At 41.4% G+C, this 22,892-nt stretch overlaps 2 protein-coding genes across 8 annotated transcripts in view; both read right to left on the bottom strand.

The window, feature by feature from the left end:
* osbpl9 (oxysterol binding protein-like 9) overlaps positions 1-9,231 on the bottom strand; it is a 44,651-nt gene extending 35,420 nt beyond the window's left edge. For all 4 annotated transcript variants that reach the window (XM_078168760.1, XM_033621383.2, XM_033621384.2 and 1 more), the window contains exons 1-3: positions 9,108-9,231; positions 6,613-6,663; positions 2,438-2,516 (exon numbers count right to left, since the gene is read on the bottom strand). In XM_078168760.1, the coding sequence (XP_078024886.1) occupies positions 2,438-2,516; positions 6,613-6,663; positions 9,108-9,218 (241 nt within the window). In that variant the 5' untranslated portion in view covers positions 9,219-9,231. The remainder of the gene's footprint in view (positions 1-2,437; positions 2,517-6,612; positions 6,664-9,107) is intronic.
* A 2,093-nt stretch (positions 9,232-11,324) lies between these two features.
* abl2 (c-abl oncogene 2, non-receptor tyrosine kinase) overlaps positions 11,325-22,892 on the bottom strand; it is a 30,559-nt gene continuing 18,991 nt past the window's right edge. For all 4 annotated transcript variants that reach the window (XM_033622165.2, XM_033622164.2, XM_033622167.2 and 1 more), the window contains exons 5-11: positions 22,745-22,829; positions 22,148-22,325; positions 21,822-22,006; positions 21,557-21,709; positions 21,140-21,229; positions 19,731-19,913; positions 11,325-17,384 (exon numbers count right to left, since the gene is read on the bottom strand). In XM_033622165.2, coding sequence (XP_033478056.1) covers positions 15,550-17,384; positions 19,731-19,913; positions 21,140-21,229; positions 21,557-21,709; positions 21,822-22,006; positions 22,148-22,325; positions 22,745-22,829 — 2,709 coding nt within the window. In that variant the 3' untranslated portion in view covers positions 11,325-15,549. The remainder of the gene's footprint in view (positions 17,385-19,730; positions 19,914-21,139; positions 21,230-21,556; positions 21,710-21,821; positions 22,007-22,147; positions 22,326-22,744; positions 22,830-22,892) is intronic.

Below are 22,892 nucleotides of genomic sequence, written 5' to 3' on the forward strand. Positions count from 1 at the left end.
TTTAACAAACAATGCAAAGCAGAAGCAAAATACCCAAGAGTCAATATAATAATTAGAGCCAAACAACAGTGCTGGACAAAGGCAAGCCAGGAATTGAGGTAAAATTAAACAAGTGATAAGACGCAAAAACATAAAAGAAAGAAAACCGACTATAATGACTGTTTTAAGCAGAAATCCTAACCAGAGATAGGTCGCTAATTAGCTCTGGCTAGAAATCCTACATACAATACATCTGTTTCATTTTATTGTAATCTGTTACCTTGACAGATATAAAATAAAAACAGTTAGCACTACTTCTCTCCAGCGGTGATTTGTGAGATGGTACAGCACACGTCTAGGTAAAAGGAAAGCCGCTGGGGTCACTTGAGGCACACTAGCATTGAGCCAAGGATGTATAGTTAAGATGGCTTTATTAGTTTAGGGCATATAAAAGTTACAAAGGAGAACACCGACCGCTTTCAACCCACATTGGGTCTTCCTCAGGGCATTCGGGTTAAGCTCCTCTAGGTGTCTGGAAAACAGATGTGTCTTAGAGACATTTCATGCTTTCTCTCATACAACAAGACGATCATGAAGGGTCACAATGAGCTGCGAGAACTCAGATTGTCCTGCGAAAGAATATGCTGCTTTCAAACAAACTGTCTCATTGGTAAAGACACGTTCAAATATAATATGATTTCACAAATATGCTAATGTCTTATAGTATTGCATTGTCATATTTACTACACATGTTGTATCATCTTTGTTGACTGCTGCCTTTTCATGCCAGCTATACACCCTGCCACAAATTAATTCCCCTCTTTGACTCAGTTAATGAAGGTTTTTGAATAATGCTCTTAAAATTAGAACGTAATTTGCATACATTGCTGCCGTTTGCCCTCTCTCTGATGTAGAAGTCTCTCAGACTAATTATTCAGATAATGAAGCATTATAGCTGATGCGAAAGACTCAGATTAACTGTGGCACAGAAAGTTCCAGAAGAAATTAAGACAATGACATCTGAGCTATTATTCACTGACAAACAAGTCTCTATGAGAAAGTGCATACGATAATTACCATACCGACGGGGAAAAAACACAAGTATTACATCACTGTTTTGCCAAACCAGCCAAATCAATGATGAGCAGAACAAACCCCAGAAACAACAAACATCCTGTTCTACATAACACACCTAGTCTGTACAAACACTGGACTGACACAGGACACTGCACACACTCTTCTCTCCCTAATAAGTCCTCACGGGCAACAGCCACTAAACAGGCTTCTTTATGCCGCTCTGAACTGTCCTTGAACCTCGATAACAAACCAATACACCTGAGCTCTCCGGAACATTCTGCTCCACCCTGACTGCACATCCCAGAAGACAAACAAACAACGCCTCCTCTCGATCCTTTTGCCCAGGACTGGCATGCATATGGACCATGAGACGTGCACGGTTTTCTCCTTACCCTTCCGTTTGTAGAACCACAGCATACAGCTTCGGAACACAGACATGGGAGAGGGCATGGAGGAGGTGAGAGGGGCGGGGAGCCCATGGACTGTGGCTGGTGACCCTCAAAAAGGAGGTGAAAGGGGCAGGGGGGTGGGGTACTGGAGGTGAAGTGTGAGGGGTTAGGTGTTGGTTGGAGGGGAGGGCTGAATACAAATGAACAGATGGAAGGACAGAGATGAAGGAAAGGTGGAGAAGGTTAGTTAGAGACCTTGGTGGAGTGATAGAATAAAAAAGGGTGTCTGCGGTGTACTGGACTGGACAGCTCCCTGTCAAAAAAGAGGGAAGGGTTGGCAGGACGGGAGGGGGGCGATGCTGTAGCTGAGAGCCAATCCTGTCCCTATGGAATGACTGGTGGGGAGATAGCGAGCGGCGGCAGCGGTGCAGCGAAGGGCGAGCAGCGGCAGCAACCAGAAGAGACCTGAGCTCAGCTTCCAGCTCAGCAGTACTCCCTTATTATTCCCAGAGGCTCAACTGCAGAGACACACAAGCAGCAATCTTCCTCCTCAGCCACAGTCAGGAGGGCCAAGGGAAAAAAAAAGAAGTCTTACTTGCTTGTATTTTTCCAGAGGAATCTGCCTAGCTCCCAGTGGAACAAATCTTGTTTATCTACAGAAATACGAGTCAGTCCAACTTCGCAGAGCTTGAGGACGTTCCACAGGAAGGGAGAAAAAGCTCAAGTGCACGCAGCACGCTTTGACATTGTGTAGATGCCTATGTGCATGTGTTTCCTGGCATTAGAGCCGATCAATCCAAGTCTTTAAAAGACGGGGAGGGAGAGAGGAGTGAGCAAGAGAGAGGGAGAGTGAGATAGAGGGAGCAAATGAACAGCAGGGATGGATGCAAAAAAAAAAATATATAAGAAGCCGGAGAAAGAAAGCCGGTGATGACAAGCAGAGAGGAGGGGGCATATAGAGAACAACATAAATAAAAAGGTAGACATCTCACCTTGGAAATGGAAAGTCTTCTGGTCCACAGTGATGGTGAATGTGCTGTCGTCCTCGTCATCAATGCCGATCACAGCTCCCTGGGCAAACAGAGATGGAGAGCGAGAGGGAAAAAAGCAGGCAGTCAGGCAGCGGGACACGTCATACTCCACTTTCCATTTCTATCCTCATGCCCTCCACATGTTCCAGCAGCCCCTGACGGGCTCTCTATTATATATTACCCTTGGTCTGTCTTGGTACCTCACTCTTTCCCCTTCTAAAGCTCCATCTCTTCTTGCATTATCGTCTTTTTCTCACAATCATTCTGTGTTCCTCTCTCTCTCTCTCACACACACACACACACACACACACAAGTGCAGCCTTTTGGAACATGGCAGAGAAGAAGGGAGGGGAGGAGGAGGTGGGATTTGGGAGAGCGAAGGAGGAGAAAGGCAGAGAAGGGTGGAGAGAGACAGGCACCGGGGACCAGCAGCTAGCAGCCAGCAGAACTGCAGAGAAACGGCCTGCTGGCTAGCTGGGACATTAGCTCCTAGCAACCGAAACAGGGTGTGTGACTCAGAGCTTCCTTACACAGCAAACCTGAAAGTAATAAAAATACCAACTACTACAGGGGGTGGATAAGACATAGAAACAGCTGTAAAAAAAAAAAAATTACAGTCCAGTACAATAGTGCTCCATAAACACCACCTTTAAGAAACAAACAATTTTTAACTGATAATTAGTTTTAGACTCTCAGAGTAATTAACACCCCAACCTCACCTAACCTCATACACTCACTCTTTACAAAGACATAATGTCAATTCCACTGTGTTACAGCATTGTCTTTGTTTATTTAAGTAGATAAAGTCGCAACACATGAACAAGGCCGCTCTTAAAGGAACAGTTCACCCCTAAATCAAAAAAAAAAAACAAAACATGTTTTTCCTCTTACCTGTAGTGCTATTTTTCAGTCTAGATTGCTTTGGTGTGAGCTGCCAAGTGTTGGCGATATCAGCCATAGAGATGTCTGCCTTCTCTCTAATATAATGGAACTAGATGGCTCTCCATTTCTGGTGCGCCAAGTGCCCAAAAAAAAAGTAAAACCTTAACAGCAATGTCTCTTTTTAGAAAGCATGACTCGGTTACTCAAGATAATCCACAGACCTTGTTGTGAGCAGTTTCAGGGAGGAACTACTTTCTTTCTACCGGACTACACACCCACCAACTGTATCATCACACAGACGGAATCGTACATCTGCTGACTCATCTAGCACCACTGAGCTAGCTAACTGAGCTGAGGAGGATGCAATTAACGTTTACATCTCATCCTGTTGAGAATGAGCCTCTCGTCCATGAGTAGATGCACACTTCCTTCTGGGTGGAGATAGGGTTGGTGGGTGTAGTTCAGTAGAAAAAAAGGTTCCTACATGAAACAGCTCACAATAAGGTCTGTGGATTATCTTGGGTAACTGCCGTCATGTTCTTTGGAAAGACACATTGCTGTTGAGTTTTTTAAATTCCGTTTTTTGGCGCTTCGAGCACCACAAGCTGAGTGCCATCTAGTTTTGGAGAGAAGGCAGACATCTCTACGGCTGATACCTCCAACACTCAGCCCCTCACAGCTAAACAATCTAGAATGACAAATAGTCCTACAGGTAAAAAAAAAAAAGTATTTTTGATTCAGGGGTGAACCATTCCAAAGTCCATAGAGCATAGTCAGTAAATTTTATTAAGAAAAAAAACTTTGAAGACAAACCAACTAGAGGTTTGGTATGTACAATGTGTGTATTATTGAAGCTAAACAAATTATTTACCACGTGATTTCAGAAGTAACCCAATGCAGTTGGGTTTTTTTTCTTTTTTTCTGAACATCCCAAAAAATCTTATAACAAAGTCCCCCTACTATCAGAGACTACTTGGTGGTCCATAGTGATGCAAAATAAGGAGTTGTCACAACTGATTAAGTTGACATAATGACAGTCTTTTGGTTGTGGAAGATGTGGAGTACACAAACAGTCCTCCACAGGACAGTCACCATTGTCGAATGAAAAGGAAATCTATTGGATTTTCAAATTTATCACATATACCACAGTCTCCATAAAGAAACAGATTTCTCTCTATAAATAGTTCTTTGTTGTACCTCATAATGGAGATGCATTATACTGCATGATCTGATCTGTAAAGTCATCATTTACAAAGTTTGAAATTGCTGTGATAATCTATATCTGTTGTCATTTCGTTCTTTGATGGAATAATGTTTTCATTAATTGTAATGTCTATACAGTACCAGTATGTAATACGGTAGAGTAGTATCTCCGAGTTTAATTCTGTGACACACAGTGTCACCAAAAACCAACACACAAAGGTACAGATTTATTGAAAAGTATTGTAAGTGGACTGTACTTTGTTTTCTAAAGCGCTAAATTTTTATTTCTTTTGGACATGGAGAAAGTTTCACTCTATATTCTATGATTAACATGACACAATTAAAAATTCAGTTGCCCTGTGGCACCTAAAATAATTCAACAACCAGTTTAACACTACATTAGAGGTCACGGCTACACGGTTATTCAAAACAAGACTATGCATGCTTGGTTTAGTGAGACAACAGATAAAGCCTTTGGGAAAGATACTTAACAAACCGAAACTAACATCAGCTAAGGGTTTGGCACAATAAACAAGACTCGGTTTGATAGAAGCAAAGTTATTTTTCTTTCAAGGCATAAAAAGTTTAAGAATGTATTAACAAAAATTCAACTTACATCCTGATTCAAAGTTGTATAGTGACAAATTAGAAGTCTTAGGAAAGAGAATTTTTTTATAACAACTCTAACTGTTGACAGGATATTTACAGCTCTATTATGCACATCCTCAAATGACTGTATCACAATGCACTGTGTCACACTGATCCACTCCTAACAGAAATTTCTGACCTATGACCATGTGCCCATAAATAACACTGGATCCTCTTTTCAGGTAGTTTCAGGAGATACTTCCTCCCTTCATACAGTTCACTGGAAACATTTTCAGGGTTCTTAGCAGTGGTTTTTGTCCCAAAAATGTGGTGGCATTAAATATGGGTTTTGCCACTGCTACTGTGAAAACTCAAGAGAAACTTTGTCTCCTTGATTTTATAATGAAACATGTGGAAAATAACATGAGAGTGCTCAATATGTGGCTGCCAGGTACGGACTCTGGCTTGTAAATGCCACTTGGGGTCTACAGAATTTGGATGAGGAAGCAAAGCCTGGTCTAACTTCACCTTTCATTAAAGTCGTAACTATCTTAATAAAAGAGAGATCATGCTGAGTGTTTTATATGCCAATATATGTAATCCTACCTCTGTTGGCTTCTTTCAATAAAAGCCCTAACCCCCACTGACAAATACACCAGCCCTGTATTTTCAAGAAATAAGAGCTCATTCTTTCAGCACTAATGTAGGCTCAGTGCCTTAAAAATCCTACTGCATTAGGAATCTTCTCTTCCTCTCTCGATAAGTAAGGTATTGTAGCAGGGCAGTTGCTGCCATCTAGTGGACATAGCTGAATACTTAAAACACATTGTGAGGGCAAACATCTACTAGGAGAGCCAAAAAAAGTCGAGTGATGGAGCTAAGAGGTACTGACACGTGTTAAACAAGGCCAATAAATCAAGCAATTATTATATATCAGATGTGAACTGCACGACACTGCATACAGCAATACTACAAAGTCACACATGGGATGTGTTGCACTGCACTCAGGACTAGGGATGCACAATATTGGATTTTTTGCCGATATATAACAACTCATTTGACCCATAACTGATATCGATATATCCACTTTTTTCCCCACCTAAATTTAGTGATCATCAAGTCTCTTATGTAGTGGAATTAACATCATATTATGCATGCATAGCTTTATCATTAAGACCCACCAGTAGATGGAGACATGAAATACAATCCTTTTAATGTGTGTAATACTCAATCATTGTGCAACTTAAGAAAAAGCATGTTGGCCGACTTAGATGGATACCCATGCCGTGCCAATACTATTGCGCATCCCTACCCAGGACAACAGTGAACTTGTGGAAACTCTTTCCAAATACCTTGTAAATGAGGGCAGCAACTCAGCCAAGCATGCAGGGTATTTATTTAGTTTATCAAAAGACAACTGTGTCAGGAAGAGGATGGCCTTGAGATAGGCCAGAGAATCTTACCCTGAGTCGCACACAGCCTCTTCTGGATCCTCGCATCATCTTGTCCTTTGACTGTAAATCAACAACAGAACAAATCAGAAATTAATACAGTCAATAATACAGGGCTATGGCTAACAGCACAGACAGGTTGCATTGTGCTGTGCGTCTTTAGGCTATTAATATCCATGAGCAATTTGATCCAAGTATAGTCTAAGAGTCTCCGTTCTAAATAAGAGTGAAGAGAGAAGACTCTCCACTCTGAACTCGTGCTTTGTATTTCAATGTAATGGAGTTTTTTTAAAAATGATATTACAAAATAATGCTTAAGAAAACAGAGGAAATTTAGACAATAATCAAACAGTGCATGAGAACAGAGGAGGTGAGTGAAGTCATATCACTTGGACGTAGGTCTGACTAAAGCTACAATTTAATCTATTGTTACTGCACGTTTTATGTTTTAATCACTTGTTTAAAACATATACACATTTTATTATACAGTAGATCAGAGCTGCATCTAACATTTTATCAGTTAATCTGCAGATTATTTTCTCAGATAATCATTCTGTCTATCACAATATCTCAGAACCAAATGTGGCATATTGGACTGCTTGTTTTGTCTAACAGTCCGAAACTCAACGATACTCCTTTTTTCATCATAAAAGAAAAAGTAAAAGCAGCAATTTGGGAAGCTGAAACTGGCAAATTTTATCAAAAATATTTACACTTGGAGTTTCCCCAGCAACAGCAGGAAGAAGATCCCGGATGCAGCCTTTGTCAATTACGCCCCGAAGGTATGGAACACACTACTTATAGATATCAGGGAAGCTAGCTCGCTAAATATTTATCAAAAAAAGCTAAAAACGGATTTGTTCACTTTAGCCTTTAACTAGCTCTGACTTCACTCATACACATCTGAAACTCTTTCTTTTCCGCTTTTACTTTCTATTTATGCTTCTTGCTGCTGCAACGCTTTTAAATCTTATTTGATTTCATGATTTATAGTCACACAACTCTATGGTTTTATGAATCAGTTCATCCATGCTTTAAACTGTTTTAAATGTCCTTTTATATCGATTTGCCTTGTCTGTTTTATGTCCATTGTGTCTATTTTCATGTGAAGCACTCAGTGCTTATACTGCCCTTATTGTAAAGGACTTTGTGCTGCACTTCTTGCATGAAAGGTGCTACAAAATTCCTGCGAGACACTTATTCTGCTTTGACTTCAGTCTGACTTTGAACTCAAGCAACAACTGATTAGTTTCAAACCTCTGGATCAGAGTGACTTTGCCCTGAAATGTACAGTAACTTCAGGTTTGTTCTCACAACTCACGAGGCAACATATCTCCACCATCACAATGATTACTTTCATGCAGCTATCCAAACAAAACTAGTAATGTTCTGTCAACAAAACAAACTAAACAATCTCATCAGACAGGCTGTCTCTGATCTGTAAACTACCTTGGAGAACAGGTTGTTGTGCACCATAGATAACATCTCATAACGATCTCCTAGTCAAATAACGGACTGCTTTCTTCTGTGTCAGTGCAAGAGGGTCGACAGGTGAAGCCTAACGGTGTTAACACTAATGCAAACACTCACTCTGGACTCGCACATCTCCTCTCAACTATCTGATCAGTAACTGCACGATAGATAAACATTGCATTTAATTTGCACTACTTGCACTATATCACCACTGGCATGTATGTACAGTATGTTCAGCAACAATCCTCTCATTATTTAAGGTACTGTCCATAAGCACTGAATATGGCTAAGTACTGCATTACTTTACCTGACAGTTACCTGCCTATCTACCTGCCTATCTACCTTACGTCACCTATCTATCAAACTTAGCTAACGTCACCTAGCGTTGTCACAGTATAAATCAATACTTATAGACCCAGTGAACTTGCTGAAGGGAGTGAGCCGCACTTAATCTCAGTTGTCATCTTCCTTACAACTTCACAAACAGTTACACTTACATCTTCTTGTCTGCTGTGACCTCGACATGACTAATCAGAGTATTAATCGACGCTGAAATATTAAATATCTAACGTTAACTGACGTTAGCGTTAGCAGACACGGTCTATTCCCGCGGTGTCTTGGTAGCTATTTAGCTGGCAAACCAGCGACTGTCGGACTCTCTTCTACCTACCAGAGATACATTTCGTCTCGCTAACTCACATAATCAAGTCTCTACCTCGCCTAATGCTGTTTACAAGTCACAATAATGTTTCGCCGACTCGGTGTATCTCAGCTTTTAGCTTCGCTAGCTAGCTAGCTAAATTAGCGGAAGTGTGGAAAATATTCTGTCACGCGATTCGTCAGTTGGTCTTTCGGGACTGTTCCTATTGGCTAACGTGTGGCTCCGACACCATGTAGACCCGCCTCCCCGTGCCAGCTGAGACTCCTGACAAACACAAGGCCCTTATCCCACTTTGACAAGCAGCGACAACTTCTACAATCAAACCTCCTGAGCGGATCGCTTCAGCATGTTCAAACTGTGGAAATGAACGTACTGTGTAGTATGACAGCAAGCCGGCATTGTAGTCCAAAACGAACCAGCGGTACTGCCATCCCTTCATAACGTTAGTCCACTTGCTGAGCGGCCCTTCCATGATGGACGCCATCTTTACAATAGGCTGTGGTTGGGGAGGAGTCAGATAAGGTGCGGGCAGGCGTCACCGGCAGGATGCTGCCGATGAAGATGATCTGAATAATAATCAGAATCCGGTTTATTGACAAGCAGGTGTTCACACACAAGGAATTGGCTTTGGAATGTTATTACACAACATTTAAACATTACGAGAAAATTAACTTAACAGTAAAAGCAAGTATTCCAAAATCAATAGACATTTATGTAGAGTACAATAAAATCATGAAAAAATACTTCTTTATCTAAAAATATGAATAGCATATCTGAATACAAATGAAAGTGCCATGTCGTTTTTAGAAGTGGTACTTATGTGAAGAAATGTGCAGAATGTTCAAGGAACGTCCAAAAGTTCACAAAATGAAGTAGAGCTGCAATGAATAATACATTAGTTGTCACCTATTAAATCAATTGGCAACTAATTTGATAATCCATCAATCTGAGTTTTTTTCTTTCTTTTTGTTTGTTTGTTTTTTAAAGAAAGAAATCAAAATGGTCTAATTCCTGCATCTTAAATGTGAATATTTTTTGTTTCCTTTACTCCTCTGTGACAGTAAACTGAATATCTTTGAGTTGTGGACGAATCAAGACAATTGAGAATGTCATAAAGGGCTTTGGGAAACACTGATCAACCGTTTTCACCATTTTCTGACATGTTATGGACCAAACAGCTGATGAATTGATTGAGAAGATAATCGACAGTGAAAATAATTGTGAGTTGCAGTCCTAGTATGAAGTATAAAAATAATGTGTACGATTTGACCTCTGAAGAAACTGCAACTGATTGGAGTGCAGTTTGGAGCAATATTTTCAGATGTTCATAGAAACCCAATCACCAGTTGATCCATTTCAACACATGCCATAAGGACATATTTGACTTCCAAGAGGAAATACTTCACCAAAGCTATTCCTAATCCTAACTGCACTTTTTGCCAGCCTGAACAAATCGGATTTTTTTTTTCATAAGGTTTGGGTATGAATTTTGGTCTCGAATGACTACAGTGATATCTGACATGATTGGTCACCGAATCCCATAAGACCCAATTGTTCTCTAAGTTAATGATGACTCTAAACTGAACTTGTTTGAATAACAGAGGAAAATTTGTCTTACTGGGTCCACTGCAAGAAAATGATTGCCCAGTGCTGGCCCCCTCCTCACTCACTCAGCATTTATCAGTGGTTAGCTTACTGTCGTGATATAGTGATGCTTGAACTATCCACAGCAAGGATCCACAAAGCAAAGTCCTCGACTGTCAGCCTTTGGAAAGACGCAGCAATGCAGATTTCCAACCTAATAATCTCAGTGCCTCAAGTACCAGTGCTCCAGTGATAACGTGTTAGATGTTAAGTTGAATAGAGACCGTAGGGGTGGGGGGTACAGGGGTGTTCATAAAGTCATTATGTGGTTGGGTGTTTTTGAGTGGGTATGTGTTGAGGGTAGGAGAGGGAATACTCACACCATTTGTTACCTTCTCTGTACTCCAATTCCAGTGCTGAACAAATGGTGTTAATAAAAAGTTGATCGCCAAAAAAAAGAATGTGTACAATTTATCAACAGTCCATGAGATGTGTGTTAATATCACACATAAAGACAGATGAAGACCTTAATGTAATGTGTAGTCTCTCAGGGGCGGTGAGAGTCCATGATGATAATTAATCTATAAATGTGCATCATATTTTAATACATGACAATGTTTTGTATGTATATTATTAATCTGAAAAGCAACAAGTGACTACAGCTACAAACAAAGGTAGTGGAGTTAAAAAGTACAACATTTCCCTTTGAAATGTAGAGAGGTAGAATTACAGAGTACTATTAGGGTTGACTGTGATAAAAGTTCACTGGGTTTGAACATATGGAGTTCATGAAATTAACCTTAGAAAGGCTTTTTTCTTTTTTTTTATCTATTTAATTACACCTCTGCTTATTATATTACATCTGACATTTTCCTGCTTTAATATTTACATTTTGCAGATTTCTTGCATTTAAAGAGATACCATGAGGCTACTGCGCCTTTGCTCTTAAGCCAAAGACAATAAAATGTCATGCACGGAGGCAGATAAACGACCAGGAACAAAACAGTATTCATCAATATCTTTATTATTTACAATAGGCTTAACACTGATAAGCAAAACTTCACAGTAATATAACGTGAGCTTTAAATAAAAAAAAAACAAAACAAAAAACAAAACAAAAACACAAAATATATATTTTGTACAATAAAAAAGTTAATGTTAACATCTCTGCCATTTTTTTTAATCCCTGTTTAGATTCACATATTCCATTATTTTGTGTGTTGGTTTACATTGCACTCGTACAACTGAAGAAGTGGCCTTTGGTATAATGGTGTGTACACACGTTCTCCAGAGCTGATCTCCAAAACAGAGACAGGAGGAAATTAAAAAAACAGATATACAGGATAAATGCAGGCGACATAAATAAAGACAATGCAGGAGACTGATAATGAGAATGAGCAGAAATTTGAGGAGAAAACATGGGCACCAAATCAATTTACTGATTCTGTAATCATTGATTAGATATGCTTTACTTCTTAAAAACAGTCCAGACTTTGAGTGTGTTTCTAGAAGGTTATTTTTTTCTAGATAAGGCTTTTTTTGGGGGGAAACTACTCTGCAGAAATGCACTACAACTCAACAGAAACTTAATTAAGTTTGCTAGGCAATTCAAAAGAGATATTTTAGACAAAACCTTTGATGTGGTCAGAGTCTGAGACACCAGAGCAGCTTCACTTTAGTGCCATGTTTCATTTGTCAGAGAGGAAACATAACCAGACGTGGCTGCACTAACAGTGTTAATGGCCGCTAATGAACGGCCTCTGTAACCGAGTAACTAAATACATAATCTTCATAGACAAAGTGCACCTTTCGGTTTCAAGTTTGCATCTGACTGTTAACCTCCATATGACAGAAATGCACGCTGTAGTGATATGCTTATCACAATCTCATGGCAAAGAAAAGAAAACACATTGTTGTAAAGATGTACTTTAACGCTGCCATAGCTGTGATATCTTTCAGTGATAGTGTACTGTACATAAATTATTTTGTTCACAAAAAGGCACCAAGAATCATGAAAGAAAAGATGATATTTCCGTCCATGTTATTCAGAAACTCACAGTGAATAGAAACCAATCATCAGTTTGTCTCGTAGGATCCTGTTTGGCAAGAAGTCGGACATTAATACTCACACACGACGACGTGAAATGATGATATAAAACGCACCACAACACAAGTTGACATAAACGTTTACTTGGCAATCCATCAAGTGTCATTAACAGGCATTTTGAAAGTGTTATGGACCTGCAGTGATTAGGTTTTGCGGTATGCAACATGTGTGGACGAACCGATGTGTCTGAGGCCTTATCCAGTGTACGTAAAGATGTGAGCCAAAGCAAGGAAAATAAAAGTATCTTGAGTTTTGTGTGCGCTGTACAGTTTTGTTTGTGCTCAAAAAACAGAGCAGCTGTTTCTGGACTTATTAGTGTGACTGAAATTAGGAGTACAGGCCAATAAAAAGAATTATAATAAATAAAATAAAATGGCACCATAAGAGATTAAAGAGTCATGCAGATGAACATTCGCCCGGGTTCAGAACGGAAGAATAATACATTCATAAAGCAGATATTCAGATCTGGGTGGATGAGCCTCAGTCTTGTAATACATCTCTTCAGTCAAAAACATTGCTCTTTATGCTGTAACCACACATAAATCTTTTGTTTCCTGGATATGAAATAAATCAAATATTTACATAACTTTTCTCTCAAAATAGGTCTGTGCTTTTAATAAAAAAAAGGAATAATTTAAAATTCAAGTTCATACATAGACATTCTAAAAAGCATTTTTTCTTTGAACCAAATAATGTACAAATTGCTCATGTGCTGAAGACATACTGCAGTTTTTTGTTTGTTGAGAGATCAGTACTGTGTGATTAGTGTGAAGTAGGTCTCTGCGTTTCGCTGTGTTCATACATGGAAGAATTTGAGGCACTGAGGACACGACAAGGCTACAGGGAATCCAGCACTGTCCATACTCGGAAGGACACTTATAGAAATACTGTCCCAATTCACCTGCTCATGCGCTACCCTGTGCTCTCCCCCCTCTACTCTCTCTACTCTCTTCTGCTCCATCATACAAGGAAGAAATGTAGTGTGCAAGGATTACTGGACATAAATATTGAAATGCTTTAGGAGACTGAGGATTTATTTTTCTCCCCATATTTGTGGCACTGTGTTAAGGTGTGAACATGAGTCACGTCACTGAAGCGAAGACAAATGCTGTGCATATGATAAGACACCCCACCATCATTCATCATGTTTTAGTATTGTGGGAAATAAACAAAATAGATTCCTAAAAGTCTTTTTTTTTTTTTTTTAAATCTTTTCTTTTTTAGATTTGATAAGCCTGTATTTGGTAATACTGAAACGTGCACTTGACGTTTCATCTGAGCTTATTTACATGCTTGTCAAATGCACACAACTTTCAACGATGTAAGTGATCCCTTCAGTCTTGTGAGGACACGTGGGAATGTCAGCGTCAAAACAGTCGATTATTCTCTAAAGATGATTCTTAAAAAACAAGGCTTTAAAGAAGCAGTGTGTAAGATATAAGGATATAGTGGCATGAAACGCTGAGGAATGCAGATTGCAACCAGCTGAAACTTTTACCGGTTAGATTTTCTTCAGTGTTCATTGTTCAGGAGGTTTTTACCAGGAGCTGAATTATCCACAGAGGTCTCTTCCTCTCCAAAAAAACGGACTAGGGGTCAAAAATAGTCACCTATTCCTACAATCAGGCTTCCATCTCCATCTGCATCGCCAATTCCTCCTTTCCAAAATGTTCGAAAGCATGGGTCAAAGTTTCTCCCATCAAGTCTGCTTTTATAGGGGCGTCGGTGATTCAGTGGATAGAGCAGGCGCCCCATGTACAAGGGTGTTGCTTTAGCGGCCCGGGTTCGACTCCCGTCTGTGGCCCTTTGCTGCATGTCCCTCCCTCTCTCTCTACCCCCTTCACACTTGTCTGTACTATCAATTAAAGGCTAAAATGCCCCAAAGAATATCTTATATATATCTTTATAAAAAAAAAACAAAAAACAAAAAAACAGTCTGCTTTTATAGATCACAACTTTTGTGTGGGAGGTGGCGTACGCCTCTTTCAGGCCTTGTTTTATGCGCACGCAATGTTTATAAATAAGACCCCATGTGATTTAAACACTGAATAAAGCAGTTTCATGTTCAAAATAACTTTTCCAATGCTGCTCATCGCGGAAGAGCTACTAACTACGGTGGCCGACGTGAAAACATAAATTGGCCCTATCTCAAGTTTGTGTTTGGCTTGTCTCGTCTGGGCTTCTGTGAAAAACATGGTGGCGCAACATGGCTGACTCTATGGACAAGGACCCGCTCCCTAAGAAGATATAAACAGTTCATCTTAAGGTAACAAAAACTATATAACTGAAGAAAACAATCAATTTCTGCCAATATGTCCCCCTAAATCTTACACACTGCACCTTTAATTATAGGGAGATTTATAATTTTATCACATTTGTCCATCTACTTAAAAAATACTATCATAAAAATGAAATAAAAATACTAAAAAAACCATCTGCACAGAAAACAAGAGTGTCAAATTGAGACCCCAAAACCTTAAATCATACTGAATCCTCATGTTGCTTCCAATCCTTTAGAATACAATGGCTTTAAAAAATGGCTTATGGTCACTCAGTTCCCCAGACACTGAGCAAAATACTCTACTGCGAAACACAGTACACCCAACTGATGATTCACTCGTTTGCAAAGCGCTGTTCGAGCTTAGTCAGTGAAAACAGTTGTCTAGTATTCTCAGTAAGGCTGGGCACAACCACCGTCATTTGCGCTCAGTACGTGACAGACTGACAGATAAGCAGAGTGAGCTTAGACTTGGCCAACTCGCTGGCCTGGCTACACACAGCTGATACACTCGACATTCATTTAACAAGGAGGCCTTTTATCACGGCCAGGTGGAGACGTGGGGCTAAACATTTCATTGTGTGACTTGAACCACATTTAGTTTGGCATAAAGATTTCTGAATATGTACAGGTCAGAGCAAAATTAGTGTCCACACTGGCATTTTATGAAACGGTTGTTTGTAAACAGTAAAAAGAATAGATTTTGTAGTGATTTCTCTGAGGTACTTTAGAGATTCATCTCGTTTCGTCCCCCAAAAAGCTGTCAAAAGAACCAGAAACATAAAAAAAGGGAATATAAGCAGTCTGTCGGGTAGTTAGGGGTGACGGTTGGTGTTGTCACAGTGGCTACCTCTGTACTACGTCACTAATCTCTTTAATACAGCTGTGCAGGTTGTCCAGTACAGTGTTGGGCCCCACGCCGCTCAGCCCTCCACCTCCTGAGGACGAGGCCCTCAGTTCATGCAGGCTGAGCTCCAGCTTCCCCACCGCCTCTCGGAAGGCAAATTTGTTCCTCATCTGAGGGATGCAGTCCACGTAACCTGAGCAGTAGTCTAGCAGCTGGTGGCCAGCGTCCAGCACCTGGCTGCTGGAGGGGCTTTCGGAGCTGGCGTGGAGGGCACTGCTCAGGCACTCAGCGCACTCCAGCAGGGCCTCGCGACTAACTCGCTCCAGGGGCACCCTCTCTGCCTGCTGCCTGGTTCGTCGCAGTGCCACTTTGGAACCGGCAGATGGTGCTGTGTGTGAGGAGGAGGCAGTGGTGGCGGCTCCGTTGGCCATTTTGGTGGGAGTCGTGTTGGTGGTGGCAGAGCAAGATGAGGGAACGGAGGAGGAAGATGCAGGAGGCACTTGTGGTGGTGGCACGGACGGTCTGCCCGTCGCCGCTCCTCCTGACATTCGCCCTGACCTGTGACCTTTCAACGTGTCTCCGTTTACTTCCACAGGTGCTCCTCCTACCTGCTCCTCTCCGTCGCCGCTGTAGGAGTGTTGCAGGCTGCGCAGGGTGGGAGGGGGAGGAGGAGCACACTTGGGTTTTACAAGTCGCGGCCTGTCCCGATCTGCTTGGTGCTCAGACAGCAGTTTGAAGCGGTTCCCCTGAGAGTCTAGCCCGACCAGGTGCACATCAGCTGGGCTGTGCTTCAGCGTGGGGGAGATTAGGACTGGAACTTTGTGGTTGTGAGTTGGTGCGCCTGCTGCAGCTGATGAAGCACTCGAACTAGAAGTCTTAGACGGAGATGGCCAACTCTGCTGCCTGTCCAGTCCTCCCCCACTCTCCTCTCTCCCCTCCCTCACCCGAGACAGACTGTCCGATTCCCCCACCTCCCCCCCAACCCCTGGTGCCCTCACTCCTACAGAAGCACCTCGGGGTAATAGCTTGGCTTTGGGCCTTTCCCTGATCTGTGCTGTCCCCTCATCCATCCTCCTCAGTAGAGTTTCTGAGGGCCGCGCAGCCCCGTTCTCTGGCTGCGAGGCTGTGGATGCAGTCCGCTCTAGAGGGGGTTTTGCACTGCGATTCCTGGGTAAAGTCAGAGCCATGCGCTCCAGGTCTGGCAGCCCAGCTGACATCGAGGAGGTAGAATTGGACCTAGGGAAGGGTTTAGGCCCTCCAGCTATACTTCCACCCTCCTCTGAAGAGGTTGTCTTTCCTGTCCGTAATCCCAGGGTCTTTTTGATGAGTCTAGGGGTAAAAAAACCAGCCAACCCGCTCCAACTGCTGCCGCTTGTAACCTGTGAGGCAAGTCCCCCACCAGAGGGCTTCTGTCCAAAAGCAGCCCCACAGCAGCGTGACTGCGCCTGAGTTGGCTCTCCATGGGAGTGAGACGGAGAGGCAGAGAAGCCACCGAGACTGTCCGACTGGGGAAGGGGAGGAGGAGCGCTGAAATCAGCGGTTGGCTCGTATTTCTTGTGAGGCTGAGTTTCCATCTCCCGGAAAGAACTGCTCCTCTTGGGTGGCGTCGGGAGATTGTGTTGGAGCTGAGAGGATGGTGAGGAGGAAGAAGAGGAAGACTTCTTCTTTATGAAGGAGCTAAAGAAGCCAGTCTTACGATCTCTTGTAAATGTGCCCATATCCTGTGCATCGTCTAAAAGGTTGCCGGGAGATTTGTCTCTTGGTTGCTGTTTTCTGGGCAGAGCTGGGGAGCTGCCTGATCGGCCATCCCCTCCTAACAAAGACGACGCCCAGCCTGGAAAGAGAAGAGAGAGCTGGATTAAAACTACGCAACAAAGCAGCACACACATCTATCTTTGTTAAAAAGTTACTTAATATGTTGCAAGAAACAGGTAATGAACGCTGCTCTGAATTCCCTTAGTCTCTCAATATGGCTGCCTATACATTAATGTCACTCACTCTTTCTAAAAGCTGTTATTTCATCCTTGGGGAGTCATGAGTAAGGAAAAAGCATTTCAGGAAAAGGGATGGAAAGTTTTCAGGCCATGCCAGTCATGCACATGCAGACACTGATTCAATGATTTACAAGGTGCTCTTGTAAAAGATGGGATGATGAATACACTTCCAGGAAGTGATGAAAACACATGCCAAACAGATTCCTCCCTGTCTCTGTTAGCAAGAGGAGCGTTGCGTAACTTCGCTCAAAGAGGGAAACACATTTTCTCAGTTCTGCCGGCCTTTAAATCAATACAGAGTAGTGCAGTCTGCAAACTGTGACTTGTTATAACTTCAAAAGTTATCTCAAGTAAATACAGGCACTAATAATTCAGTCTCTGTTCCTTATTTTGCATTTGCATGTAAATATAAATGCATACAAATAAGCAACATTAACACAACACATATGACACTAACATAAAGTAGAAATTACAGTTGCAGTCTTTGTGGTGTCATTAATGTCATATGTACACTTGGGGGTGTTTTATGAGTAGTGTCTTGTGCTTAATGACATTGTGAAATGTTCTGCTTGTTCCAGTTTTATCAGATTTATGATTTAATGAACGCACTGTTCACTTTATTGGTAAATAAATATGTACAGAGTGAAACATAAAAGCTGAACAATATGGTGACAGTGGGAAAATAGGTGAAAAAAGGGGCAAAGGAAGTGAAAGACAAAGACAGGCTGTCTTATTCACACATCAGGTAAACACACAAACAAAAACAAAAATTTATTTATAATATAAAACCAATAAATAAGCAATAACTTAAACAAGACAAGACAAACAAAAGACAACATATATTGTGGAAATTTAATAGTTGGGTTAGCAAATTAATACATGATTTGTTGCCAAGTATTGATTGGGATATGAGAATAAGAGTCATGCAACGACTGAGACGAGACAGAACATGAGCAAGATCTTCATTCCATTACTGATAACAAACAGTTTCCATAAATACAGACTATAAAATTTGTCAGAGATGAGGAAGAATGGTTGTGTTGAACTTGTAGAACACTCAGTATATTTGGTATCACATTATAGATAAGCTGAAACTACAAATATAATGCTTGAACAAACTGAAATCTTTTAAGGTTAATGATAAAAGTCTTTTAAAAATACTATGCAGGAACTGCTGTATCCTGGGAATTGTTTAAATATCATGATACCAGTGCACTTTAAGTCATACCGACACCAATAAAAAAAACTTAATTGATACCTTTTTATTTATAACATATTTTTCTGCTACATTCAATACCAATTATGTGCATGTAAGCATTCAGATAGCTACTTTAATTACTTAAAAATGTTGTGGGGGAATTTAGGCACGCTGAACTGCCAACTCTGTTATATACACTGCACGCGGCATCACCACACCACAGCCTGTATGGGTCATAGCTACGGCAGTAGTGGGCCATTTGCACGTGGCATTTAATCGAAGAACACCTGTAGTAATTGGCTGTGAGCAAAATAGTGAGTCAGTAGTGGTAGACTCTTCCCTCAGCTGTCCAGGGCTGCTCTCGCTTTCCCGGACCAGGAAACTGCCACTGATGAAGGACGAGAGCATGTGCTCTGCGGCGCTGCGTGACACAGGCCCATGGTATCAGCTGTGGTTCTCTAGACCTCAGCGATACATGATGTGGTAAAGATGGCACTTAACGACTGCAGTATTTCTACAGTTATTTTATTGTTTCTGCAGAAGAATTAGTTTGGTGTTTTGGAATTAATATTTATTCTCTGTATGTATTTGTATATTATGGTTCTTTTACAGTTGTGTTTATCTTTCACATTCTTTAATTGGTGTTGGATGACATGCACATGAGCACTGAAGTTTCATGGCTGAATTAATGAAACCTTGAACTTTAGAAATCAAATACTTCAGAGTGCTGACATAGTTGTAATTTGAGGGCAGTGTGAGGGGACTATGTCAGGCTGTGCTTGCAGATCTGCTTTGAGATCAACCGTATGCCGGACACATGCTTGCACCAGTGATCAGTCGTTGAGGAATATGACGGCCCTTCTTTTCAGGCGTCGGGCTTCGCGGCGCTGCAGTCGACTTGGGGAACCGGATCTCTCTGGCGTACCTGCAGAATCATAACATGGTGCACCTGACTGGTTGGTAGTGAGGCAGGCGTGTCTGGCTGTACCTGAGTGACCGTGCGTGCCGTGGTCAGATCGCCCGTCGAGTCCGCCCTCAATGTTTTCCTTGTTTTCTGTGTGCTTTAGGAGTGTGCGGGATTTGGAAGGCAACAGGGGCATGTCGTGACTGAAAGGGTGAAGTGGTCCACAGTGACCAGAGGAGGCTGTCTTACAGAGCTCCTCTGCTACCTCTGCAATGTACAAAAAAAAGATAACAAGCATAATTAGAAGGCAGTCATGATCCAAATTCAAACCAACATACAAACATTTGCTGACCAAACACACCTACGTTAATTCACGATGTTTTAACTTTCATCAAATGATTAGTCCAAATCTTACATTAAGTGGTGAGGTAAAAACTTTTTATTTTCTAATTTTACACTTTGCTGCTTGAAAGACACTGTTTTTTAATCTTTTCCGTACATCATCTGAAAGCGGGGAACCTGAAGATTAATTTTAAACTTTAAGTGACTTTAGAGTGTATAGGGGCTTAGAAAGTTATAATGGAAGTATATGATGGTCGTTCCAATGCTCACTTATGTCTCAGAAGTTGTTGTAGCAAGTTTGGGTTAACGCCATTTGTTACACAGATTTGGTACTAAGTTTAAGCATTGCTGATCACTCAAGACTGGATAAAAACTCAAAAAACTCAGATCAAAAATCCCTCCCAAATACCACATTAAGGCACCAAGACCTTCAGTAACACCTCATTAAAATCCATGCTGTCAATCGGTATCAAAAACTTATTACATTTGGAGATTTCTCTAAGAATTGTATTTTTTGGCGATTGAATGGTGAGTACTTCTCGTCTAAAAACTGCTGAGAAACCTCCTTTTGTTAAAAAAGCAAAAATGGTTTTTGCCCTAAAGTGCATGGGACTAGCAGAAAGTGGGTATGTCTGTAAAGGGGAGACTTGTGGGTACGAACAGAACCCATCTTCATTCAGATATCTTAAGGTGAGAGTTCAAGGGATCCCTGTGAAAATGGTCATGTAAGTTTTCCCTCGTCAAAATGTAGCCAAACTTTGAAGTGTTATTTGAACCCCCTCCCACTAAGCTAGCATAACATTGTTGGTACCAATAGATTCCTTCGGTATTCTAGTTTTATATGATACTAGTATATCCAGCTTTAAAACTCAGCCTGCTCCAGCCTTTGAATCACAGTATTGTCAGCTGAGGATGCCATGACTATGCTGAGTAACAGGGAATAATAGTTTTATCTGAAATAAGAATTTCGAGTCGTCTCTCAGAGAAGCTGAATTGAACGGGTAACTCAGCTGAGCCAAGTAAAAGTCAGCCTTCTGAATGAGAATGAGAGATCATCTGTTTAACTTAATCGGTGCGGTGATTTTAGAAGCTTTATTGAAGCTGCACAAAAAGTGACAGTTGAACTGCCAGCTGAGGATGAGCTACCGTACCTTCAGAGATGCTGGAGTCATGGAACATTGTTTCGAAGGCTTGGTGGATCTCTGCGAACGAAGGTCGGTCCATTGGGCTCCACTGCCAGCCTATCACAGAGACAGACAAAAGTGCTTGTTACTACTAGAAAGTATTTGACAACTATATATGACTTCAAATTGTTTTGAAGAAATGTGGTCTTTCACAGAAACTGTGACTCCAGACTAAAGTTCTTTCTGATGACAGGATGGTGTGTTTTCAGACAGTATGAAATAAGATGCAGTGAACTGTGACATGTCAAATGCTTGACAAAAATCGAGGAAAGAGTAATGGCCGAGCTAACTTTTTCAAAGCTGTCAGCCTCTATTCATGTCTTCCCACTGGAGTGCAACCACTGGATGAATACGTGAGACAAAGGTAAGATAGCTACTACTCACATGCTCTCATGAGTTCATAGACTTTAGGTGGACATCCTTCGGGCTGTTCCATACGGTAACCTTTCTCCAGGAGGTCATAGACCTGAGACAGATCGATGCCAGGATATGGAGACATGCCATAGGTGGCAATTTCCCATAGCAGCACCCCGAATGCTGTAAGGAGGACCATTTTTAGAGAATAAAACATTAGCACACTGGAAATAAGCTACAAAAGAAAAACACTTAATACTTCGATATTATGAATATATGCATATGTGTTGCTCACCCCAGACATCAGACTTGATGGAGAAGGTGTTGTATGCAAGGCTCTCTGGTGCAGTCCATTTGATGGGGAACTTGGCGCCTGCATGTGCCGTGTAGGTGTCACCAGTCATTAACCTGCTCAGGCCAAAGTCTGCGACCTTCACAACATGATTCTCCCCGACAAGACAGTTCCTCGCTGCAAGATCCCTGAGGGAGGGATAATGAAGTAAGGAGAAGAGAGGAAGAGGAGGAAAGAGACAGAAATTAGACCACTTTGATATACGAGGTGGATAAATATGCAAGACATGCATATACACACACATGTGCGAGTCTAGAGTATCCCCTCACCTGTGTATAAAGTTCTTTTTCTCCAGGTATTCCATGGCAGAGGAGATCTGTGTGGCCATGTACAGCAGCACCACAGCGTTCACTTCCTCCTTGTCACAATCTCTCAAGTAGTCCAGTAGGTTGCCGTGTGGCATGTACTCAGTCACGATGTAGAACGGAGGCTCCAATGTACACACACCTGTGGGAGAGAGGCAGCAGTTAGAATATAGATGGCAATAACCACTAAAGGCCTTTTCATATTAGGTACGATTGATTTGGACCATGCCTGAGTACAATTGCACCTCCCCTCAGCTTTCACATTAGTGATGTTCTGTATGCATGTACACTTGTGTCTTCATCTACATGACATTTCTGTTGTACTACAGCGTAGGAAAGGGCACTGCAGATGGACACTGTTGCCCCAGTGACCGCCATCAATGGGGACTGTCAGAGCAAAGTCCCTGCTGTGAAAGCACCCTAAAAGTATATGTCTGCCGAAGCTACCTCAAGAGTAATTTCAGGAGGTCAGGATGTATTGAGATACATATTAAAACTGATTTGGTTCTGTAGAGGCGCAGTTACTTATTTGTAGAATCAGTGGTATTCATAAATACTCACCAAGTAGCTGAACAAGGTTTGGGTGTTTAACCTCCTTCATAACAGCGGCTTCTTTTAAAAATTCTTCAACTTCCATGGTGTCCTCCTGTCATCACAGAAAAGAGAAAAAAAACTTTTATAAGCGGGTAGACAGACATACCAACATTTA

Source organism: Epinephelus lanceolatus, chromosome 6 (genome assembly GCF_041903045.1).
Source record: "Epinephelus lanceolatus isolate andai-2023 chromosome 6, ASM4190304v1, whole genome shotgun sequence".
NCBI lineage: Eukaryota > Metazoa > Chordata > Actinopteri > Perciformes > Serranidae > Epinephelus > Epinephelus lanceolatus.